Source organism: Takifugu flavidus, chromosome 11 (genome assembly GCF_003711565.1).
Source record: "Takifugu flavidus isolate HTHZ2018 chromosome 11, ASM371156v2, whole genome shotgun sequence".
Taxonomy (NCBI): Eukaryota; Metazoa; Chordata; class Actinopteri; order Tetraodontiformes; family Tetraodontidae; genus Takifugu; species Takifugu flavidus.
Window position 1 is genome coordinate 5,536,937 of NC_079530.1, and position 25,823 is coordinate 5,562,759.

Consider the following 25,823-nt stretch of genomic DNA (forward strand, 5'->3'; position numbering starts at 1 on the left):
ACACTCCGCCTTTCCAGACGGTGCTTTCTTATGTTTATATCAAGTGCTTCACGTAGTCCGGGAGAGAACGTTATTACGTCATTTTACCCCAGACAAATGACAGGAGTGCCACATTGTGGATTTGAATTGTTTTGTTTGATAAAAGTGGGGTTGGATTCCATTTCAGCCTATTATATTATTATTATGACCACATTCTTTTTTTTCCCAAAAAGTTGAAAACATTAAATTACATTTGGTTGTTGGAGATTTAAATGCCCTAAATTCCACCTTCTCTGAATTGTTTAATTGGTCGTTACGTGGAAATTACTCAAAAACTATAATAAATTTTTTGAAAATAAAATAAAATACTTAAAAATAAAATTCTACAAAAACACATGTTGGACATAATTACCTTCCGGTATTACAACATATTTAATTCAGTTTTATAAGTTCTTGATTTGTCTCTTCAAAAATATGCGAATAACTCCAGTTGTGCGTCTTGACTTAAATATTATTATTATTATATTATTATTATTATTATTATTATTATTATATTATTATTATTATTATTATTATTATATTATTATTATTATTATTATTATAAATGTAAACGCTTCCAGGGGCTTAGCTTAGAGTGCAAATGATCCATATGTGCAACCAACCAGTCCAGGAAACCCGCCCACCCGGTCTGAGCTTTCCTGGTCGAGTTGGAAGCATCCATGGCTGGAAGTGGACACGCAGGCGGCAGGCTCTGCTGACGACGGCTGCACTAACTTCTTGACAAAACACAAAAACACCGGAAATCAGTTTCTGTTTTTTAAAATAAAAGATTTCGAAAACAATATGGAAATTTTTTATGGTTATAATCCTCCGATCGTGTATGATCTATGACGTCAGCTGGCGTGCCAGCTGTCCATCTCCTGTCATAAACTGTCCAAGTATAATCTGCTCCTCCAGTATGACTTCTGCATCGGTTTCCTTAAACATAGCAAAGTGTTTATTACTGTTATGCACTTCTGTTTGGATTTTCATTTTGTTGCCTTTTACCTGTGACACTTGCGATGATTGTTTAATTTAATCTTTATAACTTTCTTCTAATTCACCTCGCTAACATGTAAACCATTACGTAAAATTATTATTATAAACATTGCGTATTTTCACATGATTTACTATTCATGCGCGTTTGAAATTTAATATTTATTCCAATTATATTGCACAGTGTCGACGCAGCTAAATGGGTTCTGTTGCTCAGAACTAAAGAGTTTATGCAGTTGTAATTAAGGTTATTTCCGTTCTAAAATTCGGTCATTCTTGCTTTGTTTTGAAAGTACTAACCGGAAGTCGTGGTTCACAGCAGCACACTTTACGGTAGTGCCGCGCTCGTCGTTAGCTGAGCCGCGTTCGCATCGCTGAGCAACAGAGGTGGAGGAAGGCCGAGTCGGCGGCGGAGACGGTGCTGCAGCGACAGGGCTGGGCTCCACATACACACCTTCATCAGCAACGCACAGCACTGAGGAAAGGGTGAGCAAAGCGTCGCCTTTACTTTTATTCACAATGGAGGCTGGCTAGCTAGTTGGCTCATGTGAATACAAGGAGCCTTTTTTTGCATGTATTGATGCCTTTCGGATTTTTATTCTTGATACTAAATGATCTGGATTGGCAGGCAGATTTCCGATAAACGAAGTCAGAGCACAAATCAATGTATGGATGAATTTAATAAGCAGACAAAGTTAGCGCCGTGTCATTGTTAACAACATTCTTATAACGGTATAGTAAACGGTTGGACTCCGGGTTGGCTAATTGTATGGCTGTAGCAGCAGCATGACCGGCTACGCCTTTGTATAGACACAGTTTTATCACTTTACCGCATTTGTTGAAAATGCCGGCGTCTTTTGCCCCACATTCTAGTAATATCTATTCCAGAGCGTATTCCTTTTTTAACATTTGCCCCAAACTAAACAGACGCTCTTGAATCAGGATGCACATCAATGAAGGTCGCCCACAGTACATGCTTTGTGCTAAACACATCTGAAACGTACTCATTTCTGGGCCTTTACAAAGCTATTGTCTGCATGATCTAAGTATTTATGTGTGTATGTGTTGTGCAGAGTGTTGCCCTCTTCTCCTTCTCCTCATCTTCCTCTTTGTTTTCATGGGGCAGCTGCAGCTGGCCTTCATGCATCCGCTCCCTTTGTGCTTAAGAGGGATTTACTGCCATCAGAGCTTCAAAAATATGACAAAGCTAAAAAAAAAAAGAGCATTTATTCAATTAACAGTATTGTTGTGCCTCAGATACAATAAATACAACAATTCCACTGTTATTTTTTAAATAAATGGTTTTGCATTTCCATTTAACCTATATTGCCTTAAATGTACATTGAACGGTCCAGGGTTTATAGTTTTATAGCTTGATGTTTCCAGCTGGAGGCTGCACAGCAGCAACTCTTGTTACTCCCCTCCTTCACCCTCTTCTATAATAGCTCAAGTTAGCTGGGCCAAAGCCTGAGAACGTGCTGCCACTACCATCCAAGCTGGGTTTGCTCCTTTTCTTTTCCCTCCCTCGCTCTGCTTTTTTTCCGCCTTTCTCTTGCCGCCTCTGCAGACGTGGTCGCCGGCAGGCTGCTTGGTTAAATGGGCAGATGCCTTTTTGAGAACCCTGTCTGTGTCACAGGATGAAGAGGAAGTTGCAGCAGTTTTGCTGCTCGAATAGAAGCCAGGCTGCTTCCATACATGTCCATTTTTCGAATGTTATTTGAGATAAGAAGGCAGGTATTTGAATATTTAACTCTGCACAGTTTCCTTTATTGCACTGAGTTTTTCATATGTAGACATTTTCCTTGGGTTGATGCTTATTTCTCTACAACTCTATCTTATCAGAGGCTTTTGATTTAGTATCTTACCTCTCAACACAGGCTTGTAAAGTGTGTTCTGCTGGAGGTCAGACTCTCTTTGGGAGTACAAACTTGTGTTTTGTTCTGCTCAGTTGTGAGGAACCTTGTTGTCCTGCTTGCCTGCATCCATTGTGTATAGTAGGAAGTTTAGGAAGTGAGTTCATTTGACTTCAGTGGTGAGGGAGCGTTCTTTCTGCCTGCTAATATTCTGAGTTCGCGTTCCATTCAGGGTGGTTTTGAAGCGTTTGTACCATAGTATCTGCGTCCAGGAATAGTGTTGAATCATGCTCGTGTGATCTGCCAGAATAGAAAGAGTGAGGGGTTATAAGAGTCAGATAGCTCAGCCTGGGAAGCTCTGGCCTGGTTGGCGTGTACGCTCGCAAAGAAAAACAGGGCAGTAACGGAAAGGTCTGTGTTAGGATACTGAGAGAAATAACAGAACAGAAAAGGGGGGAAAAATCCAAATCATCAGACTCTCCCTTGTTTTGGGACATCCAGGGTGGGTTTTATTTTTCACCGCTGCTCTTCAAAATAAAAAATAACAGCTAGAGATCCTGACAGCTGTTCTGAGGTGGAACACACTCCACCTCTGTCATTTCCATTGCAGATATTGATCTTGAATTTTGGGTGGTTCCTTTTCCCTTCCTTTGCCCTGCCAAGTCCAGCCCGACCTGGCCTGGCCCGGTTCTCCAGCTGACTCTGTATATGTGTGTGACACTGAAAGGTCATTATTTACTGCTGGAGTTATTAATGTGGGCTTCATGGCTCGTCAGCCACAAATATGTCTGTTTAACAGCCACAGTGGAGACACCACCAGGCCAATGTGTCATCATATATCTTCTCTATAGGTACATAAGGCACTTGTTTATGTGATACTCTTATTAAGTAGGCTGATGAACCTTGTCCTAGTTATTTTTCCCTGTATATTTTGAAAATCTTAACCTTTAATAAAATCATATATTAATAGACGTATCCATCATCCCTCCATCAGTCCAGTCTACATATTATTTCAAATATAAATAATGAGTGAATCAAGCTGACTGTCATAGTGGAACAAACTACCATATTTCTAACATAAGTCTACCCTGTTGGTGGTTTTAATTGATGTATTTGATGAGCTCATCCAGTTGTTTATTCTGTCTGAATTAAATCATTCATCATACATCACATGAGAGCTAACTGGAGACTTCTTTGCTGCCCTTTTGGATGGTTTTCTTCTAATTTCACAATATCTTTTTCATTAAAAGAGCTCTTCTGTGTTGTGGATTCCAGACATCATTGTCAGACATTGTTGAAGTTTTTTCCAGAAATTCAGGACAGCTATCAAGTGTAAAATTCCATATGTAGGTCTGTAGGTCATGTGGTGCACATGAGCATGTGGTGGGTTTGTGTCTTAAGGCCAGGGGTGCGCGAGACTGTTTATGGTAATAACAATGAAGCCGGCTGTGTGAATTCTGGCTAAATGAAGGCGTTTATGTGTTTGTTCCCTCTGCCAAATAATCATGTGACATATGTGGCCATTTTTTTGGACCATATGGTCTTTTCAATTGCTTGAAAGATTTTTTTTTTACCCTCACTGGCCCCATTAACATGTATTTAAAACCATGTTTCTACCTTTGAGATCAGTGTATTCACTCTTCCTGTCACAGTTCATAAAAAGCTGAGACCCTGAGCCGTTAGCATTAGTCTGTGGTGGACACACCTTCAGGTGGAATAGTGAGCCTTTATCATTCAAAAGTAGCCCATTAGAATTCCCTAGACACAGTTTTACCATAATTATTGGACAAAATGCAGAATTATGTCAATGTGAAATAGACTGGAATGAGTAACTGTGGTTGGCTTCATTTTTAGGGGAGGAAAAGTGAAGTCAGATTCTTAAAAGCTGACATTTCCCAGAGGAGACACAGCGTGCCTCACTGCGCATTATTATCTCAGACCTGGAACGTGTATCTTCAGCAGAAATACTGCATATTTACAGAAAATGCTGTAATCTGGAGCCCATCTTTGATAACAGTTGTGCTCTTTCTCTAAAAATCTGGTGAAATCTCAATCTCACAGGTGATAAAATAATGATTTTAAATGCATTTGTGATTTTAAAGCTGACAATGAGCAGGGAAATAAAGCCCAGGCTTGTTCAGGGCAAGTAGGGGGATGAACAATAGACTACATGCCTCCTCTACTGTATACTTTCATGTTCCTAAATCTCAGCTGACCAGGCCATTTGGGACTGGAAAAGTCTTTTGTCTGTCCATTTCTTTGCCTGTATGTCCAGAGGTTAGTTTTCTGTCTCGTCTTGAAACATTTGCCCATTTTTTTTTTGCCCCTCAGGGTTGTGAGAGCAGTTCATTTTCCTTCATCTGGTATTGACTTACTGACCTTACAGCCCTCAAAGGAAGATGTCTTTCTTGCTTCGACCTTCTTCTGTGTTATATTACATACGAAAAGCCCCAAAGCTGCAATCGGCACCATGTTCTGCTTTCTTATTCTTCGCTATCAAGTGAAGAGCCTCATATTTCTACTGGTTATAATTTAGTTTTACAGCATTGCTGCTTATTTGTCTCTTTACCAAGATAACTTATCCCAACTGAGTTAACCAACTTCCTTAAATCAGAACAGTCAGCAGTTGCTGCTGTTGTAAATGATTAATGTTTAATTCTGTTTCCCAATAGGTAAGACATTTTATAATCTGTCAAATATTCAATTTTTGCCACTTCTGTTTAACGCACATCATCAAACATGACTTGTAACTGCAGGTTATAGTCTTAACTAGAACCCAGTAATGTTGCTTTAAGCCAAATAAGGCTGATATTGTAAGCAGACAACTGCAGCTTTGTACTATGTTTAGTTCTCATCATAAGACCTTGTATAAATGTGTGTAACGACATTATGAGCTGTGTCTTTCCTGTCTGTTTCTTCCTCTTTTCACTCTGGTTGTGTCCAGAACACTTGGAATAACTCAGGTTTTCTTAGTGTGCGTGCCTGCGCGCGCGTGTGTGTGTGTGTATGAAGTGGTGTGTGTCAAGTCTCGGGGTCCCGGCTTTGATGTGACAGTTAAAAAGTGCTGACGGTTTCCCAACTGTTGCATCATCCTGGGATAATAAAGCCATAAGCTACACAGCAAGCAACTATCATGTGCTTGGAATCAAAACATGCAACCAGGATATGGGCCTTTGCTGAGTGACATCACTTCCTGTTTCTGTGATTGGCTGATTTGAAAGGAAGAGATTTTAATTACTGGCTCAATATTACCAATCACAAATATAACTCTGCAGTCACTCGTTGCCAATGAAAAGCTTTATGCAGGGCATTGTAAACATCTAACATCATCAGTCATCAACATGACACACACATCTGCTGTGTTCTAAAAAGGTTTGAGAGGTCTTTGACCAGCACATCAAGTGTTGTGCACACTTCCTGTGTCTACACCATGGTCCCCTCCACACAAAGAATTCACTGTTAACTTGGCAAGATCTTGTCCCTCACTCCTTAATTCTTGTTCTGTGTGTGGTGTGTGTGTGTGTTTGTGTTGTGTGTGTGTGTGTTGTGTGTGTGTGTGTGTGTGTGTGCACGTTGCTCGTGCACGTGCATGACCTACTGGACTGGGGGTTGGGGAATTCTTGCTAACCATGTGCTCCGTGTTCTTCCTTAATAGCCACAGCAAGAGGTTGAACTACTGAAGTGAAAACACTTGATTTGTAAATGTGTATACCGGTACATGGAAATTCTGTGTTATCAATACGTGCTTAAGAGGAACCATTTCTGCTACTTGAATTTCAGAGGTTTATGCTGGACTGTAGGATGATGAATCACAGAAAGATACAGTTAAGTTACAGAGTTAAATATATGCGTAATCATTTCTGGGCACTACAACTTATTGGATCTACACATGAATGTTTTTAAAGCTTCTAAAGAGACAGCTTCAGGCTGTTGTCCTTGGATTGTACAATGAGCATGATTCTAATCATGAGAAAGCCTTCAGATAAACAGAACTTATCTGGTAAATCATGATAATGCTCTTCTTCTTAACGACTCGCTGATGTTTTGTTCATAATTTATTGTTTCACCGTAACAAATTATCTATATAATATATTTTAGTGGTAACAGGACATTGTGCCACAATAAATGAATACCAGTGTTGTATATACATACTGTTCACTCTGAGCATGTAATGGATTATTGATCATACTATTCTATTTGCACTTATCTGTTCCTTTGGTATGGTCCCATTCTCAGCAACATCAGAGGTGTGCAACTGATTAAAAATTTACCCCAGGCTTTATTGAGTTGATATAGCAAGTACTTAAGAGGTCAAGTGTGCTGGAGCTTAGTTCAATAAGCTTTAATTCCCTCTCTGATGGGCTTTTCTTGGCACTTTCTACACTCGACAGAGATTCCGTTATTTAAAGCTATATTTCCATGAAAGGCTATCATTCTAAGACATACTTCTAGAGTTCCAGATAGTATCATTATTACATTCTTAGAAATATGTTGCTGACTTTCTCACAGGAGAACCAAAACAGCAGGCTCTTCAAATCTTTAAGTCTCCACTTCGAAGGTTTCACTCAGTTTTTGTGTTATATTATCACAATATGTACCTGCAAATCTGCCCTACCACTCCAGCACTCAATAAACTGTAGTCACTCAGTGTTTTACAGTTAGTTCTGCTGAACGAAGGTAAAAGTGGAGGAAAAACTGGTTTGACCTCCTTTTCAGCTCATCTGAAGGATGAGCGTTGGGCAAGAGTGGGAATAAACGTCCTGCTGTGGAGGTTTGCCAACATTCCTACATCACTTCCTCCCCAAACATCTGGCAGTGATCATGGGAGGCAGCAAGAATGTGAGCGTGACTCTTACTGGCTGGCCTAACACTCATTTCAAGTTGAAGACTGTGCAGCATCATGTTGCAAGACCGCCTATCCAACCCCATTCCCCCATCAGCAAAACAACATGAAACAATGGAATGGAGCTGCTTGGATGTCTGCCTGGGTTGTGTTGTTACATTTACAGCTTATACATGACTGTGTCGTGAAGGTTTTTTCGCATATTCTAGACAGACAAAAAGGCAGAAAGCATTAACATGTCCTCTGTGCTGTTGTTTCAGGATGGCTTAGTTGGCTTGTTTTGCCACCAGTCTACCACCTCCGAGCTACCTGGACCAGAGGTGTGTTTTCTTTTCCAATATTTCATAAAACTCATCAAAGTCAGGCTTTTTCAGCAGTTTAGTGCCTCTAAATTTTACTGTAGTTTAATGATAGTCATTCTTTTTGCAGTGAGTAAACTTAATTTTCCTCTTATCCCAGCGTGTGTGTGCCAAAGGACACGGTAGGTTGCAGAGATGAGTGTGACCTCTTGGTTCTTGGTGAGCAGCGGGGGGACACGTCACCGGCTCCCCCGAGAAATGATCTTCGTGGGCCGGGATGACTGTGAGCTCATGCTACAGGTGAGAACACTTTACAGTTGTGTTCATATTTCCCTCTCAGTGGTTTGCTAGTTTGTGTATGTGTTGGTGTAGTAGCATAGCTGGTTGGTGTTGTGGGTGTGTGCGCGCGCGTGTGTATCAGATGGAAATGGTCTTAGAGCATGGTCTCCCTGGATATGTGCAGACCAAGTGTACGCTCGTGTTTACCTCTTTGGTGCCGGTACTATTAATAGAAAGTGGGGCAGATATTTTCTGAGTTAGCTCTTATCTGGATATACCTTTTGGAATTGTTGAAGGGGTTCACATGGATGCTGTGACACAACACGCTAACAAACATTTCTACATTGAAAATAATAATAATGTTTTAATATTGTTCTTGCATAAAGTAATGAGTTTAGTTTTCTTAACCATACAACATTGTAAAATATCCTTATTTCTGTCTATGCACCAAATAAAACAGAAAGATAAACAGAGAGAATATTATAAAAACAGGAGGACAGTGAACTGATATTTTTTGTGAATGTGCAAATAATGAATGCCTTAGGACGACTTCTCCTCTTACTGTGTTATTTCATATTTGCTCAACATTTAACTTTATTCTGATTATGAAGTAGGATTGTCCATTAAAATGGGATTTATTTGAAAGTTGAGTCATCAGATTCAGCTGTCAGATGTTGCTTCCACTTAAAAAATTCATTTTGACTAATGAGTTGTGAGACAAAGTGGTCACAGCGATAAATGACTTTTCAGATTAAAGGCATCTGGAGACGAATCTATATGTGCGCACTGAAATAATGACATTTAAAATTCTCTGTCGTTGATACAAGAAAAAGAAAGAGAGTTCTGAACATTCAAAATCTGTGCTAAGATTTGCCATTAATGCCAAATGCCTCAAAAAAAATCTTCTGTTTGAATATGATAATTTAACAGCCAGAAGTTCATTCCTAAAATTCACTGCACAGACCTTCACAAAGGTTTCAGATAACACCATCTCCTCCAGTTAAACACACCTTCACATAGTATGTATTTTTTTGGACCACATAGATATCCAAGTCTTGATAACAGAACCAACCGTGTGTCTGTGTGTGTCTGAAGTCTCGCAGTGTGGATAAGCAACATGCTGTCATCAACTATGAAGATGCGACTGACCAACACAAAGTCAAGGATCTGGGCAGCTTGAATGGGGTGAGTGTGCAGACGGAACCTGGCATCAGATGTAGGGACGGCAATAACAGGATCAGAAAACAGAGACAGGATAGAGGCTACAGGAGGGATGAGAGGAGTCAAGCAAAGCCAAGAAGGTTTAAGCTCTGTGTTGAAGCTCTGAAGGGTTAGAGGTTAATCTGTTTCTTACAGTCAATGAAGATTTGTATCTGTGCTAAACTCAATTGGACTTTAATTGATCTGGTGTTTTCTATGCAAATTACAAGTCAAGGTCATGATTTTTGATCCAGATTCAAACTAAAAATTGGCCACAACTAGGTTAAGTGTTATATTTTGATTTAAAAACCAACAGCAGAATTTATTAGAATTCCTGAACCCAAAGATGTAGTGTGCTTTGTAAGAGAAAGATTTTTTCTTTGGTTTTGGACATTCTAAGGAAACTTCAGACCACAGGCCCTGAGTTATGTGCAGTGATAAGCACACAGCTGCTGACCTCCAGATTTGACTCATAAGTGGGTTTTTCCTCACATCCTCTCCAGCTCTCTGACAGGAAGCAGGAGTCAGAGTCACTTCCTGCTGTGTCATTAAACCTCAGAGCTTCTTTGGCTGCATTCAGAGGAGGTTTTCTGCAGCTTAACCAGTGGAGGAATTTGACACACGGTGGAGAAACCGCTGTGTTCCTGCTGTATCCCCATGTCGTTAACTTGTTTTTATTGGAGCTGCAGAGAGGAGATAATTATATCTTAAGCATCAATGGAGGTTTAACAAAATTCCATTTACACTTGATTAAAGATAGAACTTTTTCAGAGCTACAGATTAAACAGAGGAGCTGTAGATGAAAATACACTCACCAGAACAATTCAAAGGGAAGAAAAGTGAGGGTTTCAGTCCTGGATGTGTTGAGATATAGAACAACTGACTTAATAAACAATGTGTTTATTAGTATTGTTTAACACTACAGCAGGTAATAACGTGCTGGTTTTGCTAATTTTGTAGACATTTGTCAATGATGTTCGTATCCAGGAGCAGATGTACATCACTCTAAAGCTGGAAGACAAGCTAAGGTTTGGATATGATATCCTTTCACTTTCTGCCACTTCTCATACTTCCATATTCTACCAGTGGGTCAATGTAAGGGGAAGAAAAAGCTGATGACCCAAACAAGTTCCAGCTAAGATGTTTTTTATATCTACCGTAGAAAGAATGATAAAAATGTGTCCCTGTGAAGACTATCATTTTCACTGGTGCTGAAAAGACTAATTTCACATGTCCAGTGTGTCTAATCTGTATGTGTGTTTGTGTATCATTGTGCTCTTAATTTTCTTAACCTGCCTGTCTCACATACCAATCTGTTCACGGTTGTAAAAGGAGAACTCACTGTGCCCGAAGAGGCACTGAAGGTAAACACACACACACATATTCCCTTACACATTATTACATGCCTGCATTCATCATCTTGCATCGAAGTGCCATTTATATACCGTAGCTGTCTACTAAAGTTTTTGTGTATTTCCTGATCTCCTGCAGCATGAAAAGTTTACAAGTGGCCTCCAGCTCAGTCATAAGCCCTGCAACAGTGAAACTAACACCACCTCTAACAAGTCTCCTGCTAAGACCCCAACAAAGACATTAAAGTCGCCTAGTGGCAGCAGAGCACCAACAGATGGGGTCACGTCTTCCAGAGACTCTCAGACTAAACCTCCGGACACTCACAAAGCAGAGGAGAGGACTGGAGGTGAGAAATTAGGAAATGCAAAGATGTTTGGACATACTGTGTCAACTTTTTTTTGTTTTCTGTTGTGTACTGACTCCGAGTCTCAGATGAATTATGTGTGTGTGCACATCCTGCAGATGTGCTGTAGGTGGCAACATTTCATTGGTCAGGCTTGTTCAATATCCTAATCTGATGGTTAGACCACATCTGTGTTTGTATGGTGTCAGTATCTTCAGTGAATGACAGGGGTGAACCTGTCCGAGGCGTATTCCTTCCCTTTGTGACCGTAATCAGGCCCCTCTGGCCCAGATTAGCCATCAATTGTGTTTTACAGAAAATGGATGGAAAGAAAAAAAATTAAGTGGCGAGGAGACTGTCTTATCTTAGGCCAGAAGACCACCAAGGAATAATACAATAAAGCCTAATGTAGTCTTCCTGTCAGTGTGTGGCATCGCTGAGCAGGGTGGGTGCTAGCAGGGGTCCTGATTAAGCTGCAGATGTTAAAATAAAGCCACATGGGGATGTGTTATTATGAGGATTAAACCGTAACAGGGTCACGGTACATGCAATATGCAAAGCACTATGCCAGCAGTACATTTTACACATTTATGCAGCCGGCCAAAACAGGTTAACGCACATTTATGTACCATTGGCTGTTTCCCCATCTGCTGCTGATGTATTTACTGACACCCTGCTTTGTGGTTGCATGGATGTAATCCTGTAGCATCTGCTGTGACACTAGGCCTCACCCACATATTACAGCTCATACCAAGCTCAGATTTGCTAGCTTTTATGTAGAGTAACCTGTTATTATCATACACAATTTGGCACAAAGTGGCTGTAATTATCTGGATATATTGAGGTTAAATTTAAATGACTCTGGTTAAGAAGTACTTAAAAGAAAAGTGTGTGAAGGTTGAGCATAAAGGCACAAGGGGAGAGGTTCTGTGACGGTGTTAAGCTACTGCATCTTAAAACCATGCCTGTCTGTGGATATTTCTTTTTCTCTTAACTGTGCTTTATTCACTAATGTGAAAATGGGGTTTGTACAGGACGCTCGTGCAATGTCAGATTTAATTACATTAGGGACAGAGCGTGCACATGTGTGTCCATCCCACTTAACTTCTAAAAATAGGTCAGTGGGGCAAGAAATAGAGGGGATGAACACAAAGAGCGGCTGCTTTTACTTTCTTAGACAGTTTTTGTCAAGAGTAGCAGGGATGTGATGTAATGGTCTCAATAAAATCATTACCATATGTCTGTCACAGGGGACGTTACAATGCTGCCACGTGGGACACCCCTGTACGGCCAACCGTCCTGGTGGGGGGATGGAGACGCAGATGACGAGAACTCCTTCAAACAGGAGAGCAAGTCATCCAGCAGAAAACATGACGGCGCCCTTTCAGGTAGGCCCTAGTTTAATCACACTCCCCCCCCCCCCCGTTGATAGAATTCACATCACTATTGTCTGTGCAAAACTATGTTTGATTTATAGTTTGCAGGCCAGTATCATTTAGTAATGCGATGCGAATACAAGAGAATAGGACATCTAGGATAAGTAGTGTAAAGTCCATTAGCTGGTTGGATTAGAGGCTGCACCAATTGTAAAACAGCTCAGTGAGACAAAATCAACTAGTGCCAGTCTGGGCAACCGGGAGCTATTCAGGAGTGGGGGGAGGTTAATCATGCACAAACACTGGAGCAGACTCAAGCCTTTTTAAATCTTCCACCACATCTGGACAGTCTGGCAGAATCCACAGCATCTAAAATGGAAACTCGGCTCGTTGATTTTTAGGAATCAATCATTATATTTGTGTTACATCATTTCAACTCTGATGAGGGCTTGAGCAAAGTTTTTTTTTTCCTACTGGAGTACGATTAGAAAAGGGTGTTGATTTTTTAGAAACCTGTGTGTTTTGAGGATTTCGAAGCAAGCAAACGGGATTGGCTCCTTCAGACTTTGACACAGCAGCGTGGAGGGAGGTTTGCAATCTCTCTGTTTAGGGTGCTATTTGCTTCAGAAGGTGCTGCGTTGTGTATTTATGCAGCTTCTGTCTACTCAAAATCTGACCTTTTCAATAAATCACGACACTTTCAAGTAAACTGTTGTCAATTTTAGGGAAGTGGTAGTGAAAATGTGAGAGCAGGAAGTGATTTTGTCGAACGTGCGTTAAGGTTAGTATGCCCGTTTCTCCTTCCTTGTGAATAGGCTGTGTTGTCAGAGACCCCTACCCCCTTCCTTGTGTATTGTCATTGATGCCAATTGAGTTACGCCATTGCACCAGCTCCCCCCCCAATCCTCCCAAACACACACTCTCCCACACTCTCACTTTATGCTACAGCGGCCAGTAACTAACAGCCCTGGTACGTATTCCTTATAAATACATGTATTTAACTGAGACTGTGCTAAATTTTGATTGTGGACTTGCTTTGATTGCTTGTTGCTCTTTTTTAGAGGTGATTTTGATCTAGTGAACTTTTTTTAGAACTCTTGGGCCTCTTGTGATTGATGTTGGCATCAACAGAATGAACATTACTATTTTACATCTAGAATCTATATTCAACACATTTAGTAAAAATATTGATTACAACAAAGCAGCAAACTTTTGCCATTTCTTTAATTAGTTTTGTTTTGTGACTCTGCAAGCATGTTTAGGAGAAAGATGCAGATGGAAATTAATTTAGTCAATAACAAATTGTGTAAAAGTTGAGTCAACATTATATTATTTTTGAAACTGATTAAATCTGTCCAAAAGTCAGCTTTTCTTTAATTTATTTCACTTGACTGAAGTCTTGTACAGTCACATTTATATAATATCAGTGAAATAGCCGATTCTTGACTGGGAAATCCATTCATTCTTCTTTTTTTGTATTTTTTTCTCTTGAGTCTTATTGCTTGTTGCCATCTGTCCCTCCAAAATAAAGGCAGATGGCCACTCTAATTTCTGAAAGTGTCATTTATCATATTTAGCTCCCACAGAGCTAACGTGAACAGATGACAAAATAAGTCATCCATATTGGAAGTGTCCCATAGCAGATTGTCAAAGTGTTACACCAGCATTTGTTGTCTTGTTTCATTCACTTTAGTTTTTTTTTCTGTGTGAGAAGAAATAAGAGAGTGTATCAGGTTTCTAATATACGGTAGGTTTATTGGCCTGTGTCCTCTCCCGATGGGAGACAATAATTTTGACAAATGCTGGAGCGCTTGCTGAATAAATCACCAAGGCTGAATTGATCGACTACAGCTTGATCTTTTATTTTTGACTTTTGTGTCGAGGTTCTTATTCAACTTTAATATATTGAAAACCGTGAACTTGTCTTGAAGAACGCTTCCAACCCTTTAGTGGTCCGTGGAAATGCCATTTTACATAATTTACCTGTTTTTCAAACACAGACGGCAAAGAGCCGCGCCGCAGGGAGAAAGGTAAAGAAGATAATCTTCATGCATCCTCATCCCAAAGTTCCAGTTACTTTGAAATTCCAACAAAGGAGGGTCACATGGCCAACAACGGCATCCACGAAATTCCCACCAAGGACACAGAAGGCAACATTGCTCACACATCAACAGGCAAGATATACATTCCAGTTCTCTGGTTTATTATGGAGGAGGGAGGCACTCTTGCTAATAATCTTTGGAATTTCAAGATTTACAAAAGATTTTACCTTGATGCACTGTATAATCAAAATGTTAAATTATTCCAATTGAAAAGTTTCACGTCTGCTCCACAGCTCAAGGTCACGCCTCCTTCACTATAGAGTTTGACAATACTTCTCCTGGGAAAGTCACAATTAAAGACCACGTGTCAAAGTTCACACCTGACCATCACAGACCGCGCTCAAAAAAGAGTGGAGGAGGAAGTGGAGGGGCGGGCGGAAGGGACTTAAGTACACTGCAGGCTGCTATGATGGCGTCAGAGAGCAAGGTGGCCGATTGGTTGGCCCAGAATGACCCCACTGTGGTGCGCAGCGAGTCGACTGAAGATGACAGCAAGAGCATCAAGAGCGACGTGCCGGTCCACCTCAAGAGGCTAAAAGGTGAAGATGTCTTCCCTTAATATGTCTTCATTTAGAGGCTTTGTTATTGTCAGGTCTGTTTGATTATTCCAGCTTTATTACCAAGGATTTACTTGCACTGCCACAATATCAGCTATTTCAGTTATTATGCACATTTGTCACACATGTTTTCGTCCGTGCGAATCTTGCTACACATCATTTGGTTTCAGATGGCCACAAATGTAAATTACATTCCACTTTATCTGCCGAACAGCCAGCTATCAAATGGCCTCCTGCTTTTAGTGTATATTGGGAGATTGATTAAGACATCTGTGATCTCAGTGTTTTTGCTGATGTAGGCAATGATGCGCTGCACTTTGGTTATAGGTTAATTGAATGGAGGTCGATTTATGATGTTGTTGACATGTGTGGGAGGAACAGCGCGGGGAGGGGGATGATGAAAATGGGATGTTTAATGCAGGAGTGGAAAGAAGCAGACTAGGCGGCGTGCCTGGTGCTGATTTAGCTGGCTGATTTTGCAACCATAAGATGGTTGATTATATGCTGTGGCTATGTTAGGAGCTAATGTCCATATTTACATTCACATTTTAAGGTTACAAAAACGAAACAATTGTGGTAACAAATTTGAAAATTGAAGGGTGTGTGTGTGCGTGTGCGTGTGTGTGTGCGTGAGGACACCAGCTCCTCTGTGAGTCATGGTGAGACAGGCGGTGCAGAGCACTGGGCCCTCACAGATGACCCCTGTTCTCCTTTGGCTAATAGTTCCTTTGTTGGGGACAAAACGAATAAAAGACCTTTTTTGTCTGCTCATCTGCTGAACTTGTCAAGCTACAGTAACACGCTCTGATGTTTTCTTCCTGCTTTAATCAAAAGTTATACTAAAAATGAATTGAAGGCTTGAGATAACAAGCTGATCCCGCTTCTCTGACTGGGTTATACCAGTTATCCTAGAGGATGTTGCAGGCTTCAGCATGTTTTCTAAAGCACCTCCAGACTCACATGTGCTCAGTGTGATTCCGCTGTTATCTGTGAAGGTCCTCCAGGAGACACAGAAAACCTTCTGCACATGACTTGCTGACCTGGAGGAGTTGCAAATACTCCTACTTCTAGTCATGTAGTGCAGAATAGCCAAGAATAAGGCAGAAGATCAGAGCACAGATCATGTTGTCACCATCACTTTCTTCACTTTCTTCTGGGCCACCTGTGGTGGATTCTTGTGCTTGGAATAATAGATATACATCTGGCATCCCTGCTTCCTTAAGAGTCTGATATTGAGCATTTTAAATAAGGCGTACAGTTCAGAACCAGAATTATGGTATAGTTCATGAAAGGGCTGACAGACAGCTCAATTCTTTGACTGGCGGTTAAACCCACTGGCAGCCTCTCTCTGCCTCTCTCAACCTCTCTTTCCTCCAGTTCTGTTCCTTTTTTCATCCATTCTTTATTTAGCCTCCCCCATCCTTCTTTTCATTTCAGCCACTCTCATCCAGCTTCCACCTCCACTTCCCCTCCATGTTTTCCCCCTCCCCCACACCTCCTTTTCTTACTGCCGGTAGGCAGGGCCAGTAACCATGTGGGTGGCATGTCTGGATTAGTGTGGTACTCTGTCTGCCTTCATACAGCCCTGAGAGGACATGCTAATTCCACCCACACTGGTCAAACTTGAAATGGGAGTGATGTGGTAGGTAAACAGGACGTGGCGAGTGCATTGTATTCTTCTTGCTCTCGGCGGCTTTTGTGTGAAAGATTTTATAGTTTCACACTTTTAATGTACTGTGATAACTCTTGTTGCACCTGCTGATGGATTAATGCCTGTGCTGGGATATTTTGATGTTTTTTTTAAAGGTAATCGTGATCTAAATGATCTCATCCTGTCATCCTGTGATAGGCAGCAAGCATGAGGATGGTACACAGAGTGACTCAGAGAATGGACTTGGTCTGCGTTTTGCCAATCGCCGCCACGCCCTTGAGGAACGCCTAAAGGCAGCACATAGCCACGTGGGTGGAGGAGCAGCAGCAGCAGGAGGGGGAAGCGTAACAGTGAGCGGAACCAAGACAGTCGGCTCCCGCACCGCCTTCACAATTGAGTTCTACGACGAGGAAAACCCTCGGAAACGCCGGTCGTATTCATTTTCCCAGACTGCACCTTTGCTAGCCGGAGGAGCGGGAGTGGAGGGATTCTGTCCACAGCCGCCATCTCAGCCCAAAGTGTTCAGTATTCCCACCTCTGCTACTACAGCCTCAGACCAGGGTAATAAAGCTGTAATAAAGCCTTTTTGATCCCTTTCAGCAGCACATGATATCTGTTTCCCTGGGTTATACTTTGTTAAATCATTTCTTACCTTTAGGTAAAGTCCCAGCTCCCATACCAGCTACAGTGACTGCAGGAGCCCCGACAGCTGCCCGTGTTCTTCTCAAGCAGAGGTCAGAAGACCAAAGTATAGGTCGCAGCTCGGTTAGCACTGGTCTGGCAACAGGTAGCCCAACCAGCCCCAGCGAGGATGCTTCAGTAGTGGGAAGAGGGACGGGCAATGCTGGAGAAGCGGAAGACGACCACAGTGATAAAGGCACCTACACTATTGAACTGGAAAACAGGAACCCTGAGGAAGAGGAGGCCCGACGCATGATTGACAAGGTACGACATTTCAGCTACTTCTGGCACCATGAAGCTTAAATGTTTCCACATCCAGAGACTTGCTTTTTTAACCCATCTTTCTTATGAAATTATTGTCCGGGAAGGCTGAATAAAGCCAAAAGAAGCTAAAGAAGAAATCTAGCATTTATTATTATTATGTGTGTATTAGTGATGTGTGTATGAGTATGTGGTAGTGAAAATAAGAGAGCAGGAAGTGATTTGTGTATGTGTGGATTATAAGTGAGGAAAGGCTAAAAAGGCTTAAATAAAAGATGACATCTGATATCAGAATGAGAATGTTAGGTCTTTTTCAAGATGCTTTTGACCCATGTGAAGAGAAATTAATCATTTGTTTTGGGAGTCCGTTAAATCTTTAAGGTTCATTTCAGTGGATGACTGAATCTATTGCTTAAAAATAGAAGTGCTGCTGAGCTAATTGCTCTAATTATCCAACACAGTGTCCACATTTGTTCTTTTCTCTCCTTTCTGTACAAGCAAATGGTGTCTGCTTCAGTACTCATTCTGATCTGTTTCAGTCCTAAAACTGAATCATAGTCATCTTTAAATATGATAATGGTATTTAATCACCCAATATCTTAAGTTTAAGGGTGGATATGCAATAAAAGGTAGTTGGAATGTTAAAGTAGGTCCATAATGGGATTTGTAAAAATGTATTTTCTCTCTGTCTCTCTCATTTGCTCATATTTGTAGGTGTTTGGTGTTCAGCAGAACCAGGATTCATCTTTTCTCTCAGGCCCAAAAAAGGAAAAAAGAAAGGAGATTTCTGATGCATCGAAAGAGGTAGGAAAGGGTTCATCTTTCCTTTCAAACATCTTCTGCCATCCATAGATCGATCAGGACTGGGCCACAGTCACTCCCGTGTTTTCATGGCTCGCCTCTGAGCTCGTCCATGGGAGGAGGCTCGTTTCTGACCTAGATCACGCTCAGATAGGGAGAGACAAGCTCGGCCCTCCAGGCTATATCATACTGGGGAGAGGGACAATGCGTATGTGCATCAGTGACAACCTCTTTGTTGAGTCTTTTAAGCGATTTAGGTAGATCTCCATGATGCCCTTTTTTTTTCAAGACATTGAGAGAATTTCTCATCATTTCTTTTTAAGTATTTTACATGACTTAGTTTGGTAACCCATTAAAATACTAATACGTGACCATGTCTGACTGTAGTACATTTCCTTTAACTCCTAAAATTGAACTGATTTACATCTATATGTTTCATATAAAGACAATGAAGACGCTTTCACTTAATCCATGTACCGGTATTTTATTTGACATTTTTTTGGCTAAAGTACTTTTTTATTGGATTTTTCTCACCTTTGTGCCATATACGCTTCCATCTCCTCTGCTTCAAACAGGCTTTTCCTGGTGACTCCAGCTGGGTCTCTCAGTGGGCCAGTATAGCTGCCAATCACACCCGGACAGATCCGGAGGGCTCAGGTGCAGAAACATCCAACTTCCTGCACAAAGAGACAGGTAAATTCTCATAAAATTCATTTGGAGAAAGAAAAGAGTCATAAGCTTTTTTTAATATGACTTTGACTATAATGAGTTCGTTCCTTTTGAGGTGATGCGTTTGAGTCTGGCGCGTCCCTCACCAGAGGAGACTCTTCCTCCAGTCTGACAGAACGCAAACGCAGGACTCTTCCTCCACTTCCTGCGGATGACATCCGGGCTAAAACTAACGCCAAAGTAGTGGGACAGAGGTCTGAGATTGGGGAGAAACAGGACACTGAACCCCAGGAAAAAGAGAACAAGGCAGATGAAGAGTGCCTAATACCTAATTCCCACAGTGAGATGACCAGTAAACGGAACCAAAGCTCCGCCTCGTCTCCTTCCAAGTCTCCACTCAGGATGTCTGGCAGCACAGAACGGAGAAAGAGGTCAGAGGAGACGAAAGGGGGAGCAGGAGAAGGAGGAGAGAAAGCTGGGAAGCCTCTAGTGAGGCAGGGCAGCTTCACCATTGAGAAACCAAGCGGTAGTGTCCCTGCAGAACTCATCCCTCGCATCAACAGGAGCGGCAGCGGGCGAGAGCGCAGCGACTCTGCAGGTAGCATGGACACTGCTACCCTCCTCAAGGATACTGAAGCTGTGATGGCATTCCTGGAGGCCAAACTAAGAGATGAAAATAAACTGGACAAGAAAAGTAGTAAAACTGGCGTCACCGCTCAGGGTTCCTCTGGCTTTCCCGCTCGGACTGACTCCATCTCTCCCGAGTCTGATGTTGACACAGCCAGCACGGCTAGCCATGTGGCAGGGGAGGCCGAGAAGAAAGCTTTGGCCAGTGGTGAGCTAAAACGACGTTCTCTCAGCAGCATGCACCGGGAGAAGAGCAATATGAGCACAGCTTCCAAGAGCAGCGTCACTAATGCAAGTGCTCGGGAACGCTTGGAGAGGAAATCAAAAACCAGAACTGTGGAGGTGACGAGCCGCACTGATGCCCGCCGCTCTGTTCAGCCGTCCTCTGCCTCCTCCAGAGCACGTCAGCCTTCCCTGGATCTCACTGATGATGACCAGACTTCTTCCTTCCCTATTTCTGATATCCTCTCCTCAGACCAGGAGACCTACTCTGGACCATTGGGACATTCTAAGTCTGACAGTAGGTCCGCATTAACCTCCACAAATGCATCCAAAGCTAGCCGCACCCTCCAGGCGGCCACAACCTCCTCACTGAACAAGCAGACGTCTCTGCCTCAACCACGGCCGACAAGAGCCTCCCTTCTTCGCCGCGCACGGTTAGGAGACACATCTGACACAGATCTAGCTGATGCAGATAGGGTGTCTGTCGCCTCAGAGGTGTCCACCACCAGCTCCACATCCAAACCACCACCCGGTCGGAAGGGACTTTCCAGGCTGGACATGCTGGCTCAGCCCCGCAGGACCCGTCTGGGCTCCATTTCGGCCCGCAGTGATTCAGAGTGCACAGTGACACGGACCAGCACCTCTTCGTCCCGCATGTCAGCTGAGACTGCTCTTCGTCTGGGCTTGCGCTCATCAACCCCAACAGAAAACAAACTAACACCGAGGATGAGAGCCAACAGTGTTTCCAAACTGAACGAGACCAAGACCAGGACGACTACATCTGGATACTGCTCACCAACAGGTAAACATCCACTTGGATATCAATATCTACATTGTGTGTATGTGTGTGTATGTGGAAATGCTAGTTTTGTGTAATTATCGTTTTTGTCACAAACCTGTACATTGGTTATTGTCATTTAGAGAGCTCTCAGGCTGAACCTGAGGGTGCTGATGCAGAGGAACAGCTGATGGGTACAGTACCAGAGTGATAGCATCCTAGAAATTGTGTGTGTGTGTGTGTGTGTGTGTGGTAATGTGTCAGATCTGGGTCACAGAAAGATACATTTTTATGCAACTTGCAACATTAACTTTAATTGTACAATTCTTTCAGAGATGTGGGTATAAAACCCGCCTTTATGCTGTAAAAAAAGCTGGTTTGTAACAGAGCACGAGACCCAGCTCTTGCATATATTTCCCCTAAAATGTATGACGTAATAAAGTGATGAAGACAAAAATGCTCTTACTCAAACAAGACCAGTGAATCGATGGTTTTATTGCAGTGCGCCACCTTGTGGTCTTTTATACTCACGACAATTTTTCAGCTCGAAAACTGATGGAGCATGTTGTCTCATCACAGCTTCTGTATTACAGCTGTTGTGTGATGGTGAAACAGCTTTGTATTAGGCTTTTTAAGGATTTTAGTTTGCCTTATTGGGTGCTCTTTGGATTTCCTTTCAGCAGAGTATTACTGTGCTAGTGGGACAATAACAACTAATGTACAACTGATTGCTATTGAAAAGTAAGGTTGATTTTTACTGTCTTGGTGTCTAAAAATAGATGCAATACCTCTAATATTTCATCCTTTCCCGGCTACCTCAGTAACAAAGGCTCTTAGGTTCTTGCGCTCACTTTATCACCTTCATGAATAACAAATGTTTTAATGGATCCAAGTATGCTGATGTAAAAATGGTTGCCTGTCCAAAACGTTCACAGTGTCTAGCAGCAGCAGGTGGCGACGTCTTCCTCCAGAGTACGGCTCCACCTCCGAGGAAGAGTTTGGCTCCAGCCGGAACTCTCCCAAGCATGGAGGACGCTCCTATGCGCGGCCTCATCACCTCGTCCCGCACCGCAATTCGAGGATGAGCACCACAGGAGGTCCAAGCTCTAGTGGCGTGGCTGCACCGGGTGGCGTCGGGGTGAAACACCGCATGAAAGAGCAGGAGGAGTACATCAGAGACTGGACAGCACACAGCGAGGAGATTGCTAGGTATTGATCTTTTCTTATTTAGCAATTAATGGTTGCACATTGATGATTGTAAATGCATGTTGCATGTGTTCCTGTCCTAAAGAACTGCATCTGTCTGATGGTTAACAGGTTATTCCCATGTGTGCGCAGGATCAGCCAGGACCTGGCTAAGGACCTGGCTATCTTGGCCCGTGAGATTCACGATGTTGCCGGTGAGATCGACTCGGTCAGTTCATCTGGCACAGCGCCGAGCACCACCGTCAGCACCGCCGCCACCACCCCGGGATCAGCCATTGACACCCGGGAAGAGGTAGGCCCTGCACGTCCCACGCAGCCGGATATAGAAGAGAGCATGAGAAAGGTGCCAGACTTCCTTCTTCTGTTACTGTGGTGTGTGTGTGTCTCATCCCACCTGATAAAATACTCTTTCACTTTCATCTTTTGAGAGGTGAATGATCATTAACCTTCCATCTGCTCCACTTTTTAGATAATCGACCTTTCACAACACATTTTAAACTACTCAGTTTTGTTTTGCTGGCTAAAACTCTAACAGTTGCATAAAATTCTTCAATCCTTCATGTCACACAAATATTTGATTATAATTATTTCCTGGGATAAGTTCTTCAGGTTGTACATCTGTCTGTTTCCCCAGCTGGTGGATCGAGTGTTTGATGAGAGCCTAAACTTCAGAAAGATTCCGCCTGTAATTCCAACCAATAAACCACCGGAGATTAACGGCAAGCCGCCGGAGCTCCGCCCTCGCGCTCCTGACAGTCTGGAACCCCGAGCTCTGAGGCGACGCACGTGGAACCGAGAAGATGTGAGAGCAGCGCAACTGTAGCACAAACTGAGATTCACCTTCGGACCTTCTGGTATCAAACTTGTGCTTCTCTGTGTGTGCAGGCGGTGTTGGACAGCCTGCTGCTAAACTCTGTGTCTCAGCTTTCCTCCAAGATCAGACACTCTGTGGACAAAACAGCTGGAAAGATCAGGTCATTATGCTGGCTGACATTCAATCAGCACGCTGGAATTTAAACAGCCAATTTTAGACCTTAAAGAAGCAAATGTTTATCATATATAAAAAAAGGGAAAATTCATTTTGCTGTTTGAGATTCATTGATGTGTGTGTGTTCTGATGGATGAATGTTCTCTTTTTCAAGGATATTGTTCAAAGATAAAGAGAGAAACTGGGACGAAATTGAAAATAAGCTGCGGTCAGAGAGTGAAACACCACTCCTGAAAACATCCAACAAGGTAGAGCGACTTTTCCGTCCATCCGTATGATTGTATTTACATTTGTTAGATGGTCATCATTGCTTTTCCTTTTATCAGGAAATCTCTTCAATTCTGTTTGAATTAAAAAGAGTTGAGAAGCAGCTTCAAGGTAAAGACACATTATCTCATGTTTTATCATGAATCACATAAAATGGGACATTTAAAAAACAAGTTTTATGTCTATTTGATGAATATTGATCCAGTCTCGTCCTGTTCCTGTTCCTGTCTCAGTGATCAACGTGATGGTAGATCCAGACGGAACATTAGATGCTTTGGCCAGCCTTGGCCTGGCCAGCCCCACCACCCCCACCCAGCCTCAAACCAGCAGAACTGCTCCCTCCGCCACCAGCCCAGGGTCTGCCCCCGCAGCCAAGCAGTCCCTGCCAGAGATCCTTCCTGGTCCTGGAGGGTTGACAGCCAGGGTTCAGCCTTCTTCTCCCAGCAGAGAGGAGGTCACCGTACGTGACCTCGGCGTGGGGCTGGGGTTAACGGGAGGACTGTCGTTCAGTCGCATGCGGCCGAGTGGCGAGGAGGCCATTGCACAGAAGTGAACGCATTTCCTGAAGTCTGGGTTTGAGTGAGCGGGTGGGTGAGCTGTGTTAACTGCAATTCAGAACCATTTAAAGGGTGTTCTTTGACTCAAGCTGTTACTCTGCTAAATATCCCAGGCAGTACAACATCAATAGAGCTTATTTAGCCTGACACAATTGAAGCGCTTCAGCCGACAAACAGGAAACTGACCCATGAATGATTTCAAATGCTATCAAACGGAACCGTTTGTGCTCCCCGGATGACCCGAAAAGCTCCACAAGCTCTGCGACTGCTCTCTCAATGGACACGTCCCTCTAGCTGTAGTCCCCGTCCCCCTGTTGCCTTCTCCACGTGTCGGGACCCCATCAACACTAAGGACTTGCCTTAAAAGGAACGCTAGTCCCTTCAATAACAGACGAACTTTGAAACATTCAGACCAATCGAATGCATTTGTAATATAACAACTGCAAAATGTTTTATCTACCAATGAAATGCAGCAACCTTCAGTGATTTATTCGTGCTTGCTCTGTCAAAAAATGTTAACAGCCTTAAATTTACATGCTGATACACTAAAAAAAACAACGTTCACACTCATTTTAACCCTGAAACTTTTCATAAACAAGCAGAAGTGCAGATCTTTTAGACATTTTATAGCCGTCCATGAATGCATCTCTGATAAGGATTTGTAGTGCCTCCCCAGCTCTGTGCTCAGATTTTCATTGGTTTGTTTCATAGTTTTCATTGGCCTTTCTCATCATCTGTGTTAATCCTGATATGGATATTAATCTGTTTTGACCCCTTTAATAATCCATCTGACCTGCAGAATTACCGCTGCATTCATGTTTGACTTCCTCTGATGGCGAAAAAGGCATTCTATGATATGAGAAATGTAAAAAGAGAACCTCAAATATTACTTCATTCATTGCCGTCATCTGTTTTGGACCTGGGAGAATCGGCACTCAGCCGTACACCCACTCAAGTGACCCATGATTTCTAATTTTTTTTTGCTTTTTCCCATTTTTATTTAACATAAACTACTTGTTACACTCAGCAATAAGGAGAAAAGTGCTTGTTTCTTTGGATCACTTCACTATAAACTTCATTTGATTTCAGCAGCAGGAGCTGCCAGAAACAAACCAGAGCCTGAAATTGTTTTAAATTTCCTGCCAAACTGAGGTTTTCTGCAGTTCAAAATGTTGTTTCTGGGGTTTGTTTTTTCTCAGTTGCACACATTTTAATCAGCATGTTAACATTCTGGCCTTCTTCAAGGCAGCAGTTTCCAGCAGACTGATCCTGTAGCACTGGATTCCATCATTTTGGGAAATTCTGATTTCTTGGTCTTTCATCAGTCGCTTCAAGAATGAGATGATTTTCAGCACATCAGTCCACAGCTTTCCTGTCATTTTAGGTACAAGAATTTATGTTACTCTTTGATTTTTCAGTGTGTTGCAGGATGTGTCTCAACACCTCAAAGTGCCCATTGTGACAGAGTGGCACTGATTTACAAGATGTAGCTGTTTTCAAAACAAACCTTTCATTTTGCACATCAGGTTGTAATTAAAATACATGTCATTCAGTGACAAATCTCACAACTGGACACAGGAATCACAACATTTGACAGCTTTGCTTCTCTGGAGTTACGGTGTAGACAAGGTTTTAGATCCTCCCCTAGTTTTTTTAATTAAAATTTGGAATTAGGACTGTGAATGATAGGTACATGTTTTATTTTTGAAAATCTGTCATCTGATGCGTGTTGAATTCGTTCCTTGTTTTTGTAAAGAAAAAAATGTATTTATTTTTGGTTTATTTTGTGGACGTTTCATGCATTTTATATTTGTTCAACTACCTGTATTGTTTAAAAATAAGTAAAAAAAAAAAGATAATTTGTTTGCTTCTCCTTTATTTGACTTCACATGGGCT

General features: G+C 42.2%; 1 protein-coding gene across 3 annotated transcripts; it reads left to right on the forward strand.

Annotated features, from left to right (window-relative positions):
• The first annotated feature begins 1,363 nt into the window (after positions 1–1,363).
• Positions 1,364–25,786, forward strand: cep170aa (centrosomal protein 170Aa). 3 transcript variants are annotated; one of them, XM_057048430.1, is made up of 23 exons: positions 1,364–1,500; positions 7,971–8,030; positions 8,170–8,309; positions 9,384–9,473; positions 10,449–10,527; positions 10,794–10,852; positions 10,980–11,187; positions 12,435–12,572; positions 14,561–14,734; positions 14,896–15,201; positions 17,069–17,431; positions 17,529–17,815; positions 18,527–18,616; positions 19,189–19,306; positions 19,398–20,933; positions 21,053–21,103; positions 21,845–22,118; positions 22,227–22,458; positions 22,750–22,917; positions 23,001–23,089; positions 23,258–23,351; positions 23,430–23,481; positions 23,604–25,786. In XM_057048430.1, the coding sequence occupies exons 3-23, from the start codon at positions 8,205–8,207 to the stop codon at positions 23,921–23,923; spliced, it is 4,833 nt and encodes a 1,610-aa protein (XP_056904410.1). In that variant the 5' UTR covers positions 1,364–1,500; positions 7,971–8,030; positions 8,170–8,204; the 3' UTR covers positions 23,924–25,786. The 3 variants fall into 3 exon arrangements, with proteins under 3 accessions (XP_056904410.1, XP_056904411.1, XP_056904412.1); XM_057048431.1 differs by lacking the exon at positions 21,053–21,103 and having other exon boundaries at positions 1,365–1,500; XM_057048432.1 differs by lacking the exons at positions 1,364–1,500; positions 7,971–8,030; positions 8,170–8,309; ... (3 more) ...; positions 10,980–11,187; positions 12,435–12,572 and adding an exon at positions 13,139–13,530.
• Positions 25,787–25,823: the final 37 nt, after the last annotated feature.